The following is an 18,611-nucleotide window of genomic DNA, read 5'->3' on the forward strand; positions in this document are numbered from 1 at the left end:
AACTTTTCACTCATTCCACAGTCTCTCATGGTGGATAGCTGATAGTTTATAGCGAATGACCGGTGACCCATAGTTTATAGCATATTTAATATGTTTAACATTCTATATCTACATTCCCAAGCTCATAACAAAACTTTTCAACATAATATTTTTGATATTTGTTTCCTTAATCACTACCATAAATGCATAATATTTTTTATATTTTGTTTTTTCATGTTCTCTATTTTTCAAACCACTTTTTATAATTAACCTTACTTAGTATTTCATACATATGATCTAAGATTCATTCATCCATCAATCTTCAAAAACAACTTCTTTAAACTCAAATGTTTCAATCATCCGTGATCCATTCATGCATCATTTATCAACAAACACAAAAATTCCAAAAAGAACATCCTAAAATTAAAACATAGTCAAAATAACAACAAATCCATGCAAACTGAAATTAAAACATCCTAAAATTTAAACATCATGAAATTATGGTCGCCATGAAATTAAATAAACACATCCAAACTAAATCAATCTAATTCCAACGTGAATCGTCAAATTCCAATTCGCCATCCACGTGAAAGATTGTGTGAGGTAGGATAATATTAGTAAAATAAGGAGTGGTTATCATCGGTTTCACGGATCTCGAAATCAAAAACCATGAACCAAACCAAACTAGATCAGTTTCGATTGGTTCAGATCGGTTTCAAACCGAACCAAACAAGGTCGGATATTTTTTCGGTTTGAACTTTCGGTTTCGTTGGTTTTGTCCGAACCACTTACACCCCTAGATTCAGCGATGCGTATAGCAAAGAAAGGTCGTCCCGCAATTACTCGCATTAGGACTGAGATGGATGTTGTGGAAAATGAGGGGAGAAAATGCGGCATTTGTAGGATGACCGGTCATTCCTGAAAAATTGCATTAATATTGAACATCCGTAACAATCTAGGCATATTTTTTTTTTATTGCATTTGGTTTGTATTTTATTAAATATTTCTTTTTTGTTTAAATGTATTGTACCTTTAAACGTGTCATCTGAAATAATAAATATTTATTTCAATTATTTTTAAAAATTTTAAAAAGTAATTCTATTAAAATAATAAAATTATAAACAAAAAAAATAATAAACATGTCACAAGTCCCACTTGTGACATAATAAAGACAAAAAAGATCAAAATTTGAGAAAGGAGGGTATGTCACAAGTCTAAGTTAGGACATAGGGGGTATGTCGCAAGTCAAACTTGTGACATAGTGATCAACTGGTTAAAAGTAGGGCAGTTTTAGAATTTTTGTTTCAACTAGTGCAGATTTAGAATTTTGGTTTCATTTTAGGGGAGGAAAAAAAATTCCAAGATCCACGAATTGGACCTCTGTTAACAATTTATTCACTCATCATGCATCTTTAAGTATGATACAGTGCTGTATTAGTTTTGCATATTGATGGTTGATTCCAGGACTAGGATACCAGTCTTGGTGCCAAGTTTTGAATATTATGCTGAGTGCTAAGCTGTGAAGCCCCGATACTTCAAAATGGATGACGTACCGTATCCCCTGCGTATCCTGCACCGATACCTGCCCGATACTTCCCGATACGTATCCGGAGAGTATCCAAATATTAAATTTTATTTTTTTAAAAATAATTATCCGATACTTCCCGATACATCCCGATACGCACGGATACTTGTGTTTTTTATATTATTTTGATTTCTGTTTTTTTTAAAAAAAATAAGAATAAAAACATTATATTACTATAATATATATACATTTCATTTATCTTTCTTTGGTGCCAGTACGACCCACACCACACCACACAAACAATTGCATCTTCCCCTTTCTAAAAAATTAGGGTTTCAACTTTTTCTTCCAAAGTGGTAGCCGTCCACTTTGGCCACCGTTGAACTGCTCGGCCATTTTCTTGTCAAGGAAAGAAGATGGATATAAGAAAGGACAATCAAGAATGTGGGACATTAGTAGAGATGCGCATGAACCGCTTGATGATGTTGGAATTAAGTTAGCAGAGTTGTCTTTGGATGAACCGGATTTGGAAGCTGATTTGTATCTTGATGATGGGAATGGAGGAGAGGAGATGTAAAAGTTAGTTACATGTTAGTGTTAACTCTTAGCACTGATGTGTTCTTTTTTGGATATAGTGCTTCTTTTTTGGATCGATATAGTATAGCACTAACAATGTTCCTTTTGGATATAGTGTAGCATTGATGTATAGCACTGATGGTGCTCTTTTTTGTATATATTGCGTATGTAATTGACTAATGACCACTCTCTTAATCGTCAATATTATTTATATTTATGTTAATGTGCTACGAGCCTGGTTTCTTGTGTTTGTTAATATATTTGCATATTAAAAAAATGGTTATAATTATATTGTACATTTAACTATATAATTTTTTTTATTAACGTATCCCAGCCGTATCGTATCTTGATTTTTGAAATTTTTCCGTATCGGCGTATCGGTGCAGTATCGTATCCGTATCGTATCTCGTATCTGGGCTTCACAGGTGCTAAGTCTTGGTGACTCATTTATGGTCATGACTCATGGTGCCAATTTATGGTCATGACTCATGATGTTAAAACTTTTTGTTGTGATTGTCTTGGTTGCAGAAGTATTCATTTTCTCTTTAATTGATATATCAAATTAGAACAGGTTTAAGTACTTGACAGTTGACACCACAACGGTCATAACCTCCATATTTAAGTACTTGAGATTTTTTTTAGAGAAACCCAATAATAAAATATTCAAATTTCATGTCCATCAAATATAAAACAACTTATTTCAATTTTTACCTAAAAAAAATAATATAAAAATCCCCGTGAACTTAACTCAGTTGGTAGGGATATTGCATATTATATGCAGCGGCCGGAGTTCGGACACTCCACTTCTCCACAATTAAATTGAATTTGGATATCTAACAAAGAATAAACTGACCTTTAACATCATGAGTCATGACATAAATGTTCAAAATTTGATATATCAATTAAAGAGAAAATGAATACTTCTGCAACCAAGACAATCACAACAAAAAGTTTCAACAAGGATCCATCTAGTTCAACCCTCTACTTCTTCGAGGCCACACTCTTTTGTGCAAATTTTTTATTACTAGTTTCTTTGGTGTCTGGTTGCTACTTGCTACTGAGAAGAAAGAATATGGAAAGGGAGAACAGGACAACCTAATTTTGATTTTTGGATGAAAATTATGCTTAATTCATCTAGATATTTACTGGTAATAAGATATTATTTTTAATTATAATTTTCATTACTTTTAACTTAGCTCAATGTTTTAGGAATTTATTCCAAACTTCAAGTTTGTACTATTATATTAGTCTAAAATGTTTGTCTAATATGAAATTCTTTTTCGTATTTGTTGTTGAATTTATTTATACAATTTCTTATAAATTCACCTCATCAATTTAAATTTTCTCAAATTATTAAATATAAAAAATGAAGAAAAAAAATTCATCTTTGTGAAATCATGATTAGAGAATGACTCATAAGAATAAAATGAGATTTTTTAGTTTGGTGAATGAGTTAGATGTATCTAATATCACATTTTATTCATTGTATAAAAACACACACTTTTAACATTACTATCTATTATTTATATCTTCCTTTGAAAAAATCTATTATTTATTTTATATTTTTGGTGATAAAAAATCTATTATTTATCTCTTGTCAATAAAAAAACTCTATTATTTATATCCTAGAAATACATAAATATTGTTTTTTTTTAAAAAGAAATACATAAATATTGTTATGAATATTATAAGTTCTGTTATTTTTTTATCTCTTCGTTGAAATTTTTTTTTTTATTCCTCATGGGTTTGAATTGTTGTTGTCAAAATCCCGACTTAAATCTTAAAATCCAGGATTTTGCGACTTTCTTCACCTTCAACGACTCAAATCTATAGTAGAATCTTAAAATAGGCAAAATCCACCGATTTTGATTGCAATTTTACGATTTCTTATAAACTAAGTCATTTTTTTTTTGAAAGATGTCATTTATGACTATATACCATTTATAATATATATTTAGTATTATTATTTTTTGGTAAAATCCATTGATTTTGATTGCGAATTTACAATTTCCTATATCGATTCTACAAAAGTCTTTGAGTAAAATCCTTCGATTTTGATTGCGATTTTACGAGTCTTGATTTTGCTATTCCCTTTTGACCTAAAGTAAAATCCCAATTTTGACAACCTTGGTTTGAATTGCACATTTGCTTGGTTAATGTCAAAATGAAACTGAGAAAGAAACAAACATCATTGGTCTGAATTTTTATCACAGCATGGGTTCCTTATCTAAGAAAAGGGCACAAACATCTCTATTTCTTCTTACTTCAAACTCAGTGAGGATCACTGATCTTGACACAACCTCATAAGTAATAAAACCACTAACACCTTGACAAGGTGGTCCACCACAAATAAAATCAGCTTGACCTTGCACAAGCATAGAATAGTAAAAATTATTTTAATGAATAACAAAGAATCTTTTCATTAGAGAACCTTTTCCGGCTGATGAAGCCAAAACCCGTTGGCCTCACCGTTATGCCAAGAACATATGGGTTTTTGATATAATTTTTTGACTTTATTGTTCTGTTAGTTTCAAGATTTCAAAGCTTCAGTTTGAAGCTCGCTGATATACGTTTGCGTTTTGTAGTTGATGGGGTTATATATAAGCTAGATGAAAATGTTTATGTCAAGGTTTCTATTTTTATCTCATTTAATGTTGATAAAAGTTATGAGAGAAATGCTATCGACAAACTCTCTAACACACTCCTGTTAAACACACTCTCTATTATTGGTCCAAGTCATCATTATTTTAAAGCATGTAATTGGCAACCGGTTCTTCTGGTTTGAAACATGACACCAGCCTTTTGTATACTGTCCCTCTCAACTCCCAAACTGTCTCCAGTTTATCAATTTCAACGACGCCTTCATGCATCTCCGACTCCGTTTTGTATATGTTTGTGTTAGATTTCGAAAACAAAGACACAAATTTTAATTTCTTTTTCTAATGGAATGGATGAATATATTTTGCATTATAGAATTGTATAAGTTCTGGTCTTTCGATTGATACCAATCAACAATTCGGTGGCATATATTTTGTGAATTTATGATAATCATCACCCAGTAAAGCTAATTATAACTTTAATTTGCCATTATTTCAAAGGGATAGTGATTTGGGTTTTTGACCCCGTTGACATCCACCAAACCAAAATTGGGTATTACTATATATCATTTTGGTACAGGCACCATTTATGGGGGAAAAGCTTGAGATAGAGGAAGAAATCAAGAATAAAAATAAAAAGTCACATATGGCAGGAATTTGCAAAGAGAAATTCAAAGAACCCATTGATAGTTATTATCTCGTGTAAAAGAAGATGTGTTTTCTAAACCTGCAGAACCGATTACCCTGTAAAAAATTTTAAAATAATGATGATTAGTATAATATGGAGTGTGTTAGAGAGTTTGTCAATAGCATTTCTCAAGTTATGATTAGTATATGTGTTAACCAACAATGGACAAAACCACGTATAATATGAGAAATATATATACAAAAAAGGGTATTATATTGAGAAAAATAGTGGATCATGAAAACATGGTATGGAGAAAATGGTTTGATGAGATTAATAGTAGCCATTTGAATAGTTTTCTTTCAACTAGAAGTTAATTTGTTCAAATTAAGGTTGTACCAATCAAATCAAATTAAAATGTTGTTGTTGTGGTTATGTATAACTAGGTATGTAACCCGTGCGTTGCACGAGTTTGATTAAAATAGTGCTTGTAATTTTTTATAAATGATAAAATAAAAATTATGATAAGTATAATGATATAAAATTCAATGATCTATATATATTTTTTTGGAAAGAATGATCTATAATTTTTTTTTTGAAATAAATGATCTATAATATTTTGAAATGTAGTGATATTATTAGGTTTAGTATTAATTTATATTGAAATATGAGTGTTGTTTAAAAATATAAGAATTTGTATTGATTTATATTGTAGGGTGTATTTAAGGACAATGAATATAGTTTTTGATGGATCTTATAATATTTTATAAGTTTAAAGACATATATCATAATTTATCCTAATGGTGTAGTCATGTAAGAACATTTCTTTTTCGGGATCACAATGGTGCAATTATGCTTGTTGTCAATATCGCTTATTAGAAAGGTTGAAATAAGCTTCGTTTAGCATATGATTAATCTTGGATGATTTTGTCTTTTTTATCTTTTGATCATTTTCTTGGAAATTATGCAACGCAATTGCTTACTTTTACTTTCCTATATCTTATCTAAGGCATCTCATATTAATTAAAAAAACAATTCTTGTAAATTATCAAACCTCCACTTTGTGCAATTCTACTCAGACTTTTTTTTTGTTTAGATTTTTTAGTCAATGGCTTGGTTTATCTTCTTGTCACTTTGCGTAATCCTTTTTCTTTTGTTTGTTTTCTTTTTCCGGATAACGTTTATGTTCTCTAATATTTTTGTCTTTTTTCTTTTATTATATATGTTTGCTACATAGCACTATTATTTTAAGAAAACATTTCTTCTAGAATTATTCGATCTTATATAAACATTAATAGAAGAAAAAAAGGGTGAGATTTTAATGTAAATATGTTTTGCTATTATAGTGAGAATATAGCCCTATTATTTTAAGATAAGATTGCTTTTAGTACTATTCAATCTTATATAAACATTAATAGAATAAAAAAAGGGTAAGTTTTTTATGTAACGGAAGCTTAATTACAATGATATTAGAGATTATTATATAGAAAAAGAGTGAGTAAAAAGTAGATAGTATAAGAGAGAGTGAGAAGTTTCTCTAAGGAGTGTCACATAATCATGATTCTAACTTAAGAAAAATTGAAGCTTTCAAAATTAAGGTACGCATATATGATGCATTGTCTTTACCAACTGAGTTAAGCTCACGGAGACAACATGTGAGAAGTTTAAAAGGCCATAAGGATATTCAAAAAATATGAAAAGAATATGTTTAATTGCATCAATCATCTCCAAATATAAAATCACAATCAACATTGCAATTTTTGATCATTTATTTATTTATTGAAATACCATTTTTTATTCCTACTATGAAGAAGAAAAATTTCACTTAATTTTATTATTATATTTTCTATTAATTTTCATATACCATTCATTTACGTTGTCATTTGTTCCACTTTCATGCTTTGAATTTCAACTTGTAGAGGACGTAACATTTTTGTTTAAAAAGCTGCAAAATTAGCACCTAGCACATCACACATAATATTGTTTTCAATTAATTAAGCACTGTTATAATTTTCATGAGAGGATGGAAGTGCACATTAATAAAATGCACAATTATATAATGGTCATTTCATATCACTATAAACTAAATTTGAGACCATTCAACATCCAAACTCTCATAAATGGACCATCTTTTTTTTTTTTTTTTTTTTTTAAATCACTGAATTATTTTGTACAAAATTTTGCATAATTGTAGATTGGGTGTTACAGGAGCTGAATTCAAGATAACCATGTCCTGACATTTACACACCCAAAGCTTTAGTTGCTGACACTTCAGAAAGTTTTAAGAGGTTCTTTCCTACATACCAAGCTTAACCAAACCTCTTCATGAGCTTTCACAACCTGTGAAGTGAAACTCTCTAAGGTCTTAAAAATGGGAACCAAACCAGTTTGTAAACTATTAGAAGCTGCATTGCGGACAAGCCTAATGGCTTCTTTATGTCTGGTCCTCTCATCATGCAATCTCTTCTTCATAGAATCTAAATCCACCTTTAGATCAAAAGTAAGTTTTTATGAATAATTAATTTATGTATAAAAAAATTAAATTATAAAACTGATGTAATTATTACAAAGCCACATCAAAATCATTTTGAAAGGAAAAAACCTTTCTTTACATAGCTTGATTTTCTATATTGTTCCCCTACGTGAAAACAAAAATACAAATCGTACATCAGTATATTCATGTAGATATATATGCCACTATAATGGATAAATGTAAGAAATTCAAAGTCACAACAATACTAAGATGATATGCAACAAAAACCAATATATAATAAGAGTTAATCTATACCTAAGTAACGCCACAAATATTACTTGATAGGCTTGATCTAATCGTAGACAAAGTTTTGAATAATAATAAAAGATTGTAGGCTCAGAGCCAATCTACCTTATTGTGTGCTTGAAGAAAGCTGTCTTACCTCTGAGACATAAATCTATCGTAAAATGCTAAGGACTTAATTTGCATGTTTGTGCTTGTTGAGCTCTTGATTGATGCAAAGAGATGAGAGAAAAGGTCAATATATAAATGGAACAATATTTTGTTTTAAATTGGTTAAATAAATATGTGAATTGAAAAGGTGCACTAATTAAAAGGTTATGTACAGATGAAGGGTATGGATTAGGAATACCATGTGAACTTCTCTATCTATTCTATAGAAGAAGAAGAAAAAAAAACGTTCATAAAAGTTGGATCTTCCTTGATATATTTAATGCATCGGTTTTTTTTTTTTTTTTAGGATTTGTACCATTAGACCTTATTAAAAAGAATTTACGGTGGAAATGTGGCTACCGGCAAGGTTTTAAGAGAGGGATAACAACAAGTACAATAGAAAATAGAGAGTTGGAGCTTTTCTAGATATGCCACATCAGCACAATAGAAGCCTAAGAACAATCCAAGGTTCTATTACAAAGATACTAGATATATAACCCGTGCGTTGCACGGGTTTTATTAAAAATTTAACTTTTTCTTATCAAAAATAACAATTTTGGTAGGCATATTGAATTATTATTTGATTTAAAAAATGACTTTAAAACTTTTTCTTATACAAAAATAAATGCTTTTGAGGTGAAGATTACTCAAACTTATTACAAACACATGTTTAATATCATCTTTTGTTTGGTGTAAGACTCTTTAACAAAAAAATATTTTATATATCTTTTTTCTTTAAGTGAATATAGAATATAAAGAGATTGATAAAAAATTGCTTTATGACCTAATCAATAGAAGTGCATTTGAATAGTTTGAGAAGTTTATGCCATGGTTTCTTTAACAATGTATGTTTTAATTAAAAAGAAATATAATTCAAATCCCCTCCTACTTTTGTTTGTTTTTTTTACCTTTTATTTTAATCTAATTTTAGATTTAAAGAAAAATAGTGAATCTTATTTAGATATTTTCAAAATTTTATCCTAACTTTAGTCGATGAAATTATTTTATTTGAAAAAAATGAAATGACGAAACCTCGTTTAAAAAATTCAAATGACTCTGTTTTCATATGCTCCATTCAAACACTTCATGACATGTTAGTTTTTCGTAAGAAAAAATGGTACTACTACATTCATTTTAATCCCTTTTACAATGAACATTTTTTAATTAAAAATTAATTTGATTATTTATAGTTCCAGTATTTAATTTACATCATATATAAATGATGGTCATGAATTGAGAGCTGATGCACATGAATTGATTCTTCTGAAGAATCAAACGATCCCCCAATTGTAATGTAACCAACTCTCTTTAGTCTTTTCTAATACACCTTGTGTTGGAAGAACTATTTTGGTTTGGTTAATATATATATTTCTTGGTTTTTTCAAAAAAAAAAAATTGTCAGATACACTCTATTTTAGCCTTTTAAAAAAAAGTTATTTTGATCTTTATTAATGTATCACTTCCAATTGACTTGATTGAAGTAAAAATGTATATATGCTTCTTATATAGGTGGTTAAAGACAAAATAGGGTCCCAATTACACGGCTATAGTCCTGACTCCAAACATACTCTTGTATTTTAAAATAAAAAATTTTTTATCGTCAAGTGATCAAATTTGTTGCAATTTTGATTCAAACTCATTTTTTTTCTTGCCATAAACATGATGAAATTTGGTCCCAAAAGTGATGTTGTTTGATCTAAAATTGATATTTTATATTCATAATCATAATTAGGACCATAAATTACCCCCTTTGAGCCGTAAAATACATTTTTTTCAGGGGAAAAAAGAGTTTTAAAAATTGAGTCGGTAAGAATATTATATTATGTGATAATATAATGTTGTTCATATTATTTTAAAGGTTTTGAAAATTGGATTGATAGTTGAGTTTGTAAGGACAATAATTTTCTTTGTTTTTTAACACCTCAAAATTCCTAATGACATTTTTCTCTCATGTAGTGTTTTTTAAAAATACGTGTGAAATTCTTCTGTATAGCAACACACATGTCATTGGCTTGAAAATATTAATAGGAAATTTGTAAAAAAATTGATATTGTAAATCAATATCAATATTTATCATGAACTCTATATACAAACCGATGCATTTTCATGGATTAACACCGAATTTTTCTGCTTTTGCATCTTCCAAGTTTTTACTCTCTCCTACAACGATGGGACGAAAGCAAGCTTGCGGACCAATGGTTATTTATAGATTTGATTCAACCATAAAGCCCCTATCATTCATATAATGGTCATTCCATATCACTATTAAACTTGAGATCACTCAACATTCAAACTCTCATAATCTATGGACATCTCAACAGTGACTTTAGACATTATTATTAAATTAATGGTGTAAAAATGGCAAAGGTTTAAGAGAGGGATAGTTGCAAGGTTTCAATACAATAGAGAGTAAGGAGTTGAAGTTTTTCTAGATACGCCACATCATCACAAAGCTTGCATGAGAACAACTCAAGTTTCCTTTACAAAGATATATAGATATGGATAATATAGATAGATAGATAGATAGATAGCATAAATGTGTTTAATATAAGTGCTTATGTATATGTTTTTTTTTTCCTCAAAAAAATGTATGTTTTTTTTTTAAACATTAGCTAAAATGAAGTCAACCTGTTTTCATAAATGCTATAAGTTGTTTTCATAAGCCATCATATATTCTGGACATGCTATAAGTTATTTTAGGGTATAGTTCTATCAGCTATCTTCATACTTAATGAATGGGTCTGATATTTTAGTTTTATAGTTTAGTAATTTTAATTTGCAAGGTTAACTAATGAAAGTTTTTTTTTCCTCATAGATTGAGTTTATAAGAACCGCTTACAGAAGCGATGAATATTAAGCAATGTCCACGAAAATTAATGCACTCAAATCTTCTAGATAGAGCGAATTCTCGTTTTATTCTTCACAATGGAGAATCAGGGTACTTGAACCTTCTCCTTTAACTGTCAGAATGGTGAAAATAGTTTTATAGTCGTACTGAGTAAGTATTATTCAGTTTCTTCTAATTGTAGAACGACTTTTCAACATGTAGCAATGTGTAATCCTGTCGAAACTTGATACTAATCGCTTAGCTTTTGATTGATATTACTTTGTAGTTGACATCACGGTGAAATATCATTGAGATTGATATTTCGTCAACATGTACGTTGAAAATGACTATACTTGCTTAAAACTGGTCCTGGTGTAATTAATGTCACTGATGTTCATTCTTTTTCTTAAGTTTTTTTTTTTGCCTTTTATTTTCTTGTGTCTGTAATTCATGCACTTCGATTTCTACACTTGTATTAATGATGGGGAAGTGACATTAGATTTGAGTGGTTACAAATTAAGATTGAACCTGACATGTGAATGTATATTCTGACAATTGTATGGATGCAAATGCTGTATCAGATGAAGTAGCCAAGTAGGGTTTGTACTCCAAAATTTTTGCACATTGTTAATGCTCGTGTTTGGTGGATAAACTGACATGCTCTTGACTCGTTTTGACCTTGGACATACAAGAGGTCTTGCACACTTCTGAGTTCTGATGAGGAAGTAATTTGCTATGTTCTGATTTATGATTCTATATTATCATGAGGTGAGTATCAATTCTCTAAACCAAATGATTAACCATTTCATGTGTTCTTTAGATAGTTAAAAATATCTTTTGGACCTAAACTTTTTAGTGTAGAGTCTAATTGGATCGTGATCATACTATTATGATACCAAGTTCTTAGTTCTTTTTCTGTATCATCACTACAGTCGATGTCTAAAACATCATCTTCTTTATGACGATTTATTGTAGGTATATACTTAGATGGTATATGTTTAAATCTTCTATCATCCATTTTGTCTTGAATGATTTGTTGGTCAATAAATTCTTCTTTACCATCACGGCGTCCTCTTTTACGCCCTTGGTATGATGACTCTGGGTTATCAGTTTTAACAAGTCCTACTTGTGGTTCTTCTTCCTCGAAACTACCAAGTGAACTTTCTGAATCGAAATCATAGATGAACTTACTTTCATCTTCTGGTTCTTCAATAGTTTTTCCTTTCTCACTAATGTCTAAAGTAGCCATTAGAGTTTGTAATTCTTGTAACTGGTTGGCTATTTCTTCTTCTATTTCGTCCATTATGGTTTTGGAGCGAAAAAATGAAGTTCTTGTGTTGATTTTTCAGGTTTTTCTGAAATTTCTATCATATCTCCCCCTTCTTTTTTGACAAAAGTTTTCACTTACGCCTTTATTAGCCATGAGTAAACTTTTGTATCCTATGACTTAAAAGGTTTGCTAAATTTTCATACTCCCAGTATGTAAGATAATCATTTTCAATTATCAGAAACCAAAATGATATTTCTCTACACCAATTAATCTGGTTTTTTATTCTAGTTATTTCATTATAACTAGGATTTAATATGAATGGTTGTGGTATTATTTTTCCAAATGGATTTATTAACCAATCCATGATTTATCTAGCTAATCTTTTGAATTCTTTCTTTAAAACCCAATATCTTTCTATATATTCTTTAAAAAGAAACTAATCAAAATCTTCCTTTAGATAATACCAAGTTGTTTCTTCGCACCATCTAATTTGTGCTTTTACTTTCGGGATATCTTGATAGTTTGGACAGAAAATAAAAGGTTGAAGGATAATTTTTCCTTTTGGATTTTTAAGATACCAATGTTTCATTATTTATTTTATTTTATCTTGGACTCTTTTAAACCGGTTATTGGAAGGACTGGTTTAAAAGGCTTTCTTTCTCTTGAAATTACAAAAATACCTGCCAGCTAGGAGGTGTATGGAGGAGTGGTATGAAAAGGGGTGTTTACGAATCATTTTCCATGATATTATGCCGATATGTAGCTCTATAATATTTCGATAAATTTATTCTCATGTACTTAACATATGATATTATGCCTTATAATGATATATGATGCAGATATAGTGGATTTTCCCAATTGCTCCTACCCGCCCTGTAGCTATACTTGGTGGTTTTTCTTGCACTGCATGTAATGTTAAATCTCTCTAGTTTTCTATAATATTTTTTTCCTTAATAAATCAGAATTGTGTAACTGTTAAGTATGCACGCATAAGAAAAAGAACACACAGAAATTTATAGTGGTTTACCCAACATGGGCTAATCCATTCCTCACAATCTTGTGAGAATTTCCATTATGATGCTTGAGATACCCTCTCAAATCTTGCACCTTACAATCTTGTTCACCTGAACAATTACAACATGTATTCTCTAAGCCTCAGCAGGCTTACAACCTTTGTTTGCTAAGTCACACCAGACTTTACAACTTTCTGCTCAACTTAACACTTTAATAGCCTTAAAGCTAGATGAGACTTTTCTCTTTACAATGATTTGAAAGTTTGAATGAAATCAGATAAGAGGAAGAAGAAGAGTGGAAGGGGAAGATTATCTTTGAAAAGATAAGACAAAAATTTGATTCACACTCTTGAAGATATTAATAATCTTTAGAGTAGATTTGTGAAATCAAGTTGCTATGAAGCTTTTAAACACTTTTAATAAGTTGTTTTTGTATGCTTGGGATTTGTGTGACTTAGCACAAACTTAGGAAGTAGTCATTGAGCCATTGGTCGAGGTATTGATGACCATTCCTCGCAACAACGAAGTTAAAATCAAATTCAAACATTCAGCACAACTAAGCGAGCTGAAAGAATGTGTAGCGCCAGTATCAACAATTCCAATCAAAGGAGTACTATTGATAAAAACACGTACCTCAGATTAGATTATCTGGATGCTTCACTTCCTCCGCATCCAATGCAAAAACTCTCCCCGTCGCCTTCTTCGGCTTGGTGGTACACTTGGTACTGATATGACATGCCTCTCCACAATTGTATCACACAACTTCCTTCTTGCATTCAAATGACTTGTGGCCTGCTTTCCCGCACTTGAAGCAACTATCTCCCTTCCTGCAATCATTAGAGTAATGACCCAAAGTTCCACACTTGTAACATCTCACATCAGCAGCATTCGGCTTAAAGCCTCCACCAACATCTTTCTTCTTCCCTTTGTCCTTGTTGTACGGCTTTTCAAATCCATGACCTTTCCCTTTCTTATCATTCACAACCTTGTAATGGTTCACCCTAGCCTTCCTAGCATCATCAAACATGTGACACTTGTTCACCAAAGTATCAAAATCCCTAATCTCATGAAAACATATATACTAATAAATCCCGGGCCTCAAGCCACTCTCAAACTTCACACATTTAGATATCGTAGCATCCTCAACATTAATGTAGGGGCAAAACCTCGACAGCTCCTCAAACTTAGCGGCATACTCCGCAATAGGCTTGTTCTCCTGCTTCAACCATAAGAACTTCACCTCTTTCTTGTTCCTTAAGTCTTCCATAAAGTACTTCCTCAGAAACTCACTCTTGAATTTCCCCCAAGACACCAATTATCCACTAGCCTCAAGCCTTTTCTTAGCCTCTGCAATCATATGAGTAGCCAATCTAACTTTCTGCTCATCGCTGGTAACCATAGCACGGAAGATCCTCTCTACTCCTTGCATCCAGGTTTGGGCTCCATCCGGGTCAAACCTCCCTTTGAACGTTGGCTGATTGTTTCTCATGAAACGATCAAGCCTCCGTTCCTCAGCTTCTCCGTGACCCTGATGACCATTCACAGCCTGCTCGTTGGCTTGAGCCAACACCTGCACCATTGCAGCCAAAGCCTCTGCAATCGCCACATCATCTCTACCACCAATAATCTCACTTCTACCCAAAACCGAACCAACATATAAGAACAACAACACAACAGAACAAGTATCGAAGGTAACTCAATATCATTCACATATAAAAGGGGAAAATCACCCAATGCTGGTCCGGACAAGACCGACATGGCTCTGATACCACATTGTAATACCCTAAACCCTTAAAGCGATAAATTACGGAGATGATGCCAAAATGCAAGGATCTAAATGCTACATCTTCTATAAGTTCAACCTGCATGTTTAATTTTCTCAAACATCGCAGCGGAATAATAATAATAATAATAATAACACCTCATTAATAACTAAATAAAACAACTCCAAGTAGCCATGTCATATAATCAAAATACAACTCCAGGATAAATATCCAAATATAACATCTCAACTCAACATACTGAGTGATAAAAACTCCAACAAGACATAATAAAATAAACAAAGAGACACCCCTAAATCAGAGCCCGGCTTTATAGACTCCAAAACAAAGCGAGGTAGCTCTAAATCTAACCTCCAACAACTCACCAAGCTAAAGAAACTACTCCAGCACGCCGTCTAACCATCCATACGAATAAGGTATGCGGTCAACCAAACGACCGCTGGGGGTTAGTTCACATCTCATAATCAAATCATAATCAAATGAAAGTAACGAGATAATTAATTCAATGATTTAAACAACACTTAATTAAATCATTTACAATAACTCAACATCATTGATAATCAACAAGTATACGAGCATAATAAAATACAAGTACATTTTTCACATTTCACATATTCGCTAAATTTCACCACTCCAAGTATTCATCGAGCACATAAGCAAACATGATACATTCAACCAATCATCAAATGTATGTGATGCGCCTAGACACGACTCTACATGCATGTGGTACTGGTCAACACCGAGGTTGTCACCTCAGATACATACGTATCATAATCGTCTTTATTTAAATACAAAGTATTCAGATCGTCTTCCTTGGATATCAATATCCTAATCGTCTTCATTGGATAATATTCAAATCGTCTTCATTGGATATAACATCCTACTTGACACTTATGATGCATGAACATATGACTCACAATGCACATGTTAAACAACAAAATCACCATTTTCGTCTTCATTATACATGCATTCATCAATATCGTCGTCATTTTGCATGTAATAATTCAACAACATAACTCATCATCATAATAATAATCATCAACCAATTCAATTATCAACAAAGTTCAAAATCACATTTTGCACCAATGTTGTCTTGAGGGCACTGGTTAGCAAGACCCTAATAATAAACATAACCTCTACCCCCCACCTAATTTGAACATAAAACTACAAAGATTCACTAAATCTAAGGTAAAACTAACTTCCGCCCCAACCACCTAAACACATCACACCACACCTAGCCTAAAAAAATGACATCTAACAAAAATGTGACAAATTGATGTTGATTCAATTATTTTTACAAGGGAGGTGTTTTTTGTATTCGACAAAGGAGCTGTTAATGTGTTGAGTTTAATTTATTGGCATGTGTAAAACTTTTGTAAACCCGATATTGTATTTTAATAGTAATGGGTTGACTGCACAAAACAACTTTGCAGCACACATGGAATAAAAATATTTAGAATCACCACGTCAATTAGTATTCTTATTTCACGAGACAATTCAACATGTTTTGGTCGACTGTGTGCAAAGTTGTTTTAGACTATCAATCAATGAGTTTTATGTAAAATGGAAAAATTATGAAAACCGTTGATTTTTTTTTTAGGGAATGAAAATCATGGTGAATTGAAAGGGAGAAATTTCTCCGTACCTGAAACCAGAGTCAACTCCTCTAATCCATTCTTCCCCGTCCGTGTAAAACTACAAATGGCAGGACGCAAACATCACCACCACCATAATATCCACTCTTCTCTCCCCCACCGCGACGAGCCACGCCTCTCTCATTCCTCCTCCTCCTCCACCTCAACCACCGCCCTCGAAGACCGCATCACCACCCGCCACCGCGAAATCCAAACCCTCCTCCACGACAACCAACGTCTCGCCACAACTCACCTCGCCTTAAAACAAGACCTCACCGCCGCTCAACAAGAGCTTCGTCAGCTCTCCGCCGCTGCCGCTGATGTCAAAGTCGAACGAGACGCTGAGGTCCGTCGGTTATACGAGAAATCGCTTAAGATGGATGCTGAGGTACGTGTCGTTGCGGCGATGAAGTCTGATCTTGATCAGGTAAGGGCTGATGTAAGGGAACTGGCGGAGGTAAGGAAGGAGCTTGTGGAACATTTGCAGAGTGTTCAGAGTGAGCTTGCTTTGGCAAAGGAAGATTTGAAGCCATTGCCGGTTATTAAAGGGGATATTGAAGCTTTGCGCCATGAGATTCAACGGGGAAGGTAAAATTTTCGTTGCGTTAGTGCTGTTATTGGCTTTGAATTGATATTGAATTGAATCATATGCGAATGTGAATGTGAGTGAGAACTTGCTTTGTTAATGTTGTGATGTGAGAAAATTGTTCATTTTTTGTGTGCATTGCTGGCATGTGACAACATTAGATTTTCAATATTCTTCTTTTCTAAAAAATATTTAGGCTTAATTGCAGTTTTGGTCCCTCTATTTTAAACATTTTACAAAATTGGTCCCCCTATTTTGAAATTCGACAGTTTTGGTCCCTCTATCTAAAATTTTGTCTAAAATATGCTGATATAATATGTTTTAAATGGAGTTTTCAAAGGAATTTTCTTACGATTTCATTGATGTTGATATTTTCTCGTCTTCTAATCATATACGACGACATTTAAAATCTATCACATCACCTTTTTTTGGTTAAAAAACATGACGGAGGGACGAAAATTGTCGAATTTCAAATTAGGGGGACCAATTCCACAAAAAGATAAGAATAGGGGGACCAAAACTGCAATTAAGCCAAATATTTATCATTAAATATGAGTTAAGCTCACAGAGATTTAAAATACTTTTTTTACAAAACATTAAATTTTCAATATTCTTCTTTTCAAAAAAATATTTATCATTAAATATTTTAAAATAATTAATGGTATTATGGTCGCATAATTATATCCATTAAATAAAACAAATAAATAAACAGTGAATGAGTGGGACTTTGATTCACTGCAGTTAGAAAAATGACGCAGTCATGCAGTTAAACGAAACACAACCATCAGATCAAATCAATGAAGCAAATCTAGTTTCTCTGATTTTTCCACTGAAGCCCACAACACATGGTTGTGAAAAGGTGAAACCACCATCCTTGTTCATTATGCGTGCAGGCTGTGCTAATCCATCCTTTTTCAACTTTTATAGATTTAACAACAATCCTGTTTTCTTTCGAAAAAAAACAACGATCCTTTTTATTCATCAAACATAAATTTAATTAGTTGGCTTCGCGTAATTGATTTCTCTCTTTTTTATATTATTTTTTTCAAGGCCTTTTTATCAATTGCGAACAATTCATTCTAGTGGATGTGAGTGCCAATTAGTTTTATTGCAATCCATTAAAGTTTATCAATTTCATAGTGAGGGGTTGTTTTCATTCACCTAAATTTCAACACAGAAGGTCAAGGATACTTTAATTCGTTGTGATTTTAGGGATGAGTTGCTAATGTTTTGTGACGGACACTGATGAATCATGTTAAAGGGGTTTGATAG

The 18,611-nt window shown here is 31.9% G+C and overlaps 1 protein-coding gene across 1 annotated transcript; it reads left to right on the top strand.

Moving 5' to 3' along the window:
• The first annotated feature begins 16,746 nt into the window (after positions 1 to 16,746).
• On the top strand, positions 16,747 to 17,345 carry LOC146923303 (protein FLC EXPRESSOR-like). The gene has a single exon (XM_085716077.1). It carries the CDS (start codon positions 16,821 to 16,823, stop codon positions 17,343 to 17,345), a length of 525 nt encoding a protein of 174 aa, XP_085572203.1. The 5' UTR covers positions 16,747 to 16,820.
• The last annotated feature ends 1,266 nt before the right edge of the window (positions 17,346 to 18,611 follow it).

This window comes from Medicago sativa, chromosome 5 (genome assembly GCF_051527215.1).
Source record: "Medicago sativa cultivar Bolivia chromosome 5, Bolivia_mono, whole genome shotgun sequence".
NCBI lineage: Eukaryota > Viridiplantae > Streptophyta > Magnoliopsida > Fabales > Fabaceae > Medicago > Medicago sativa.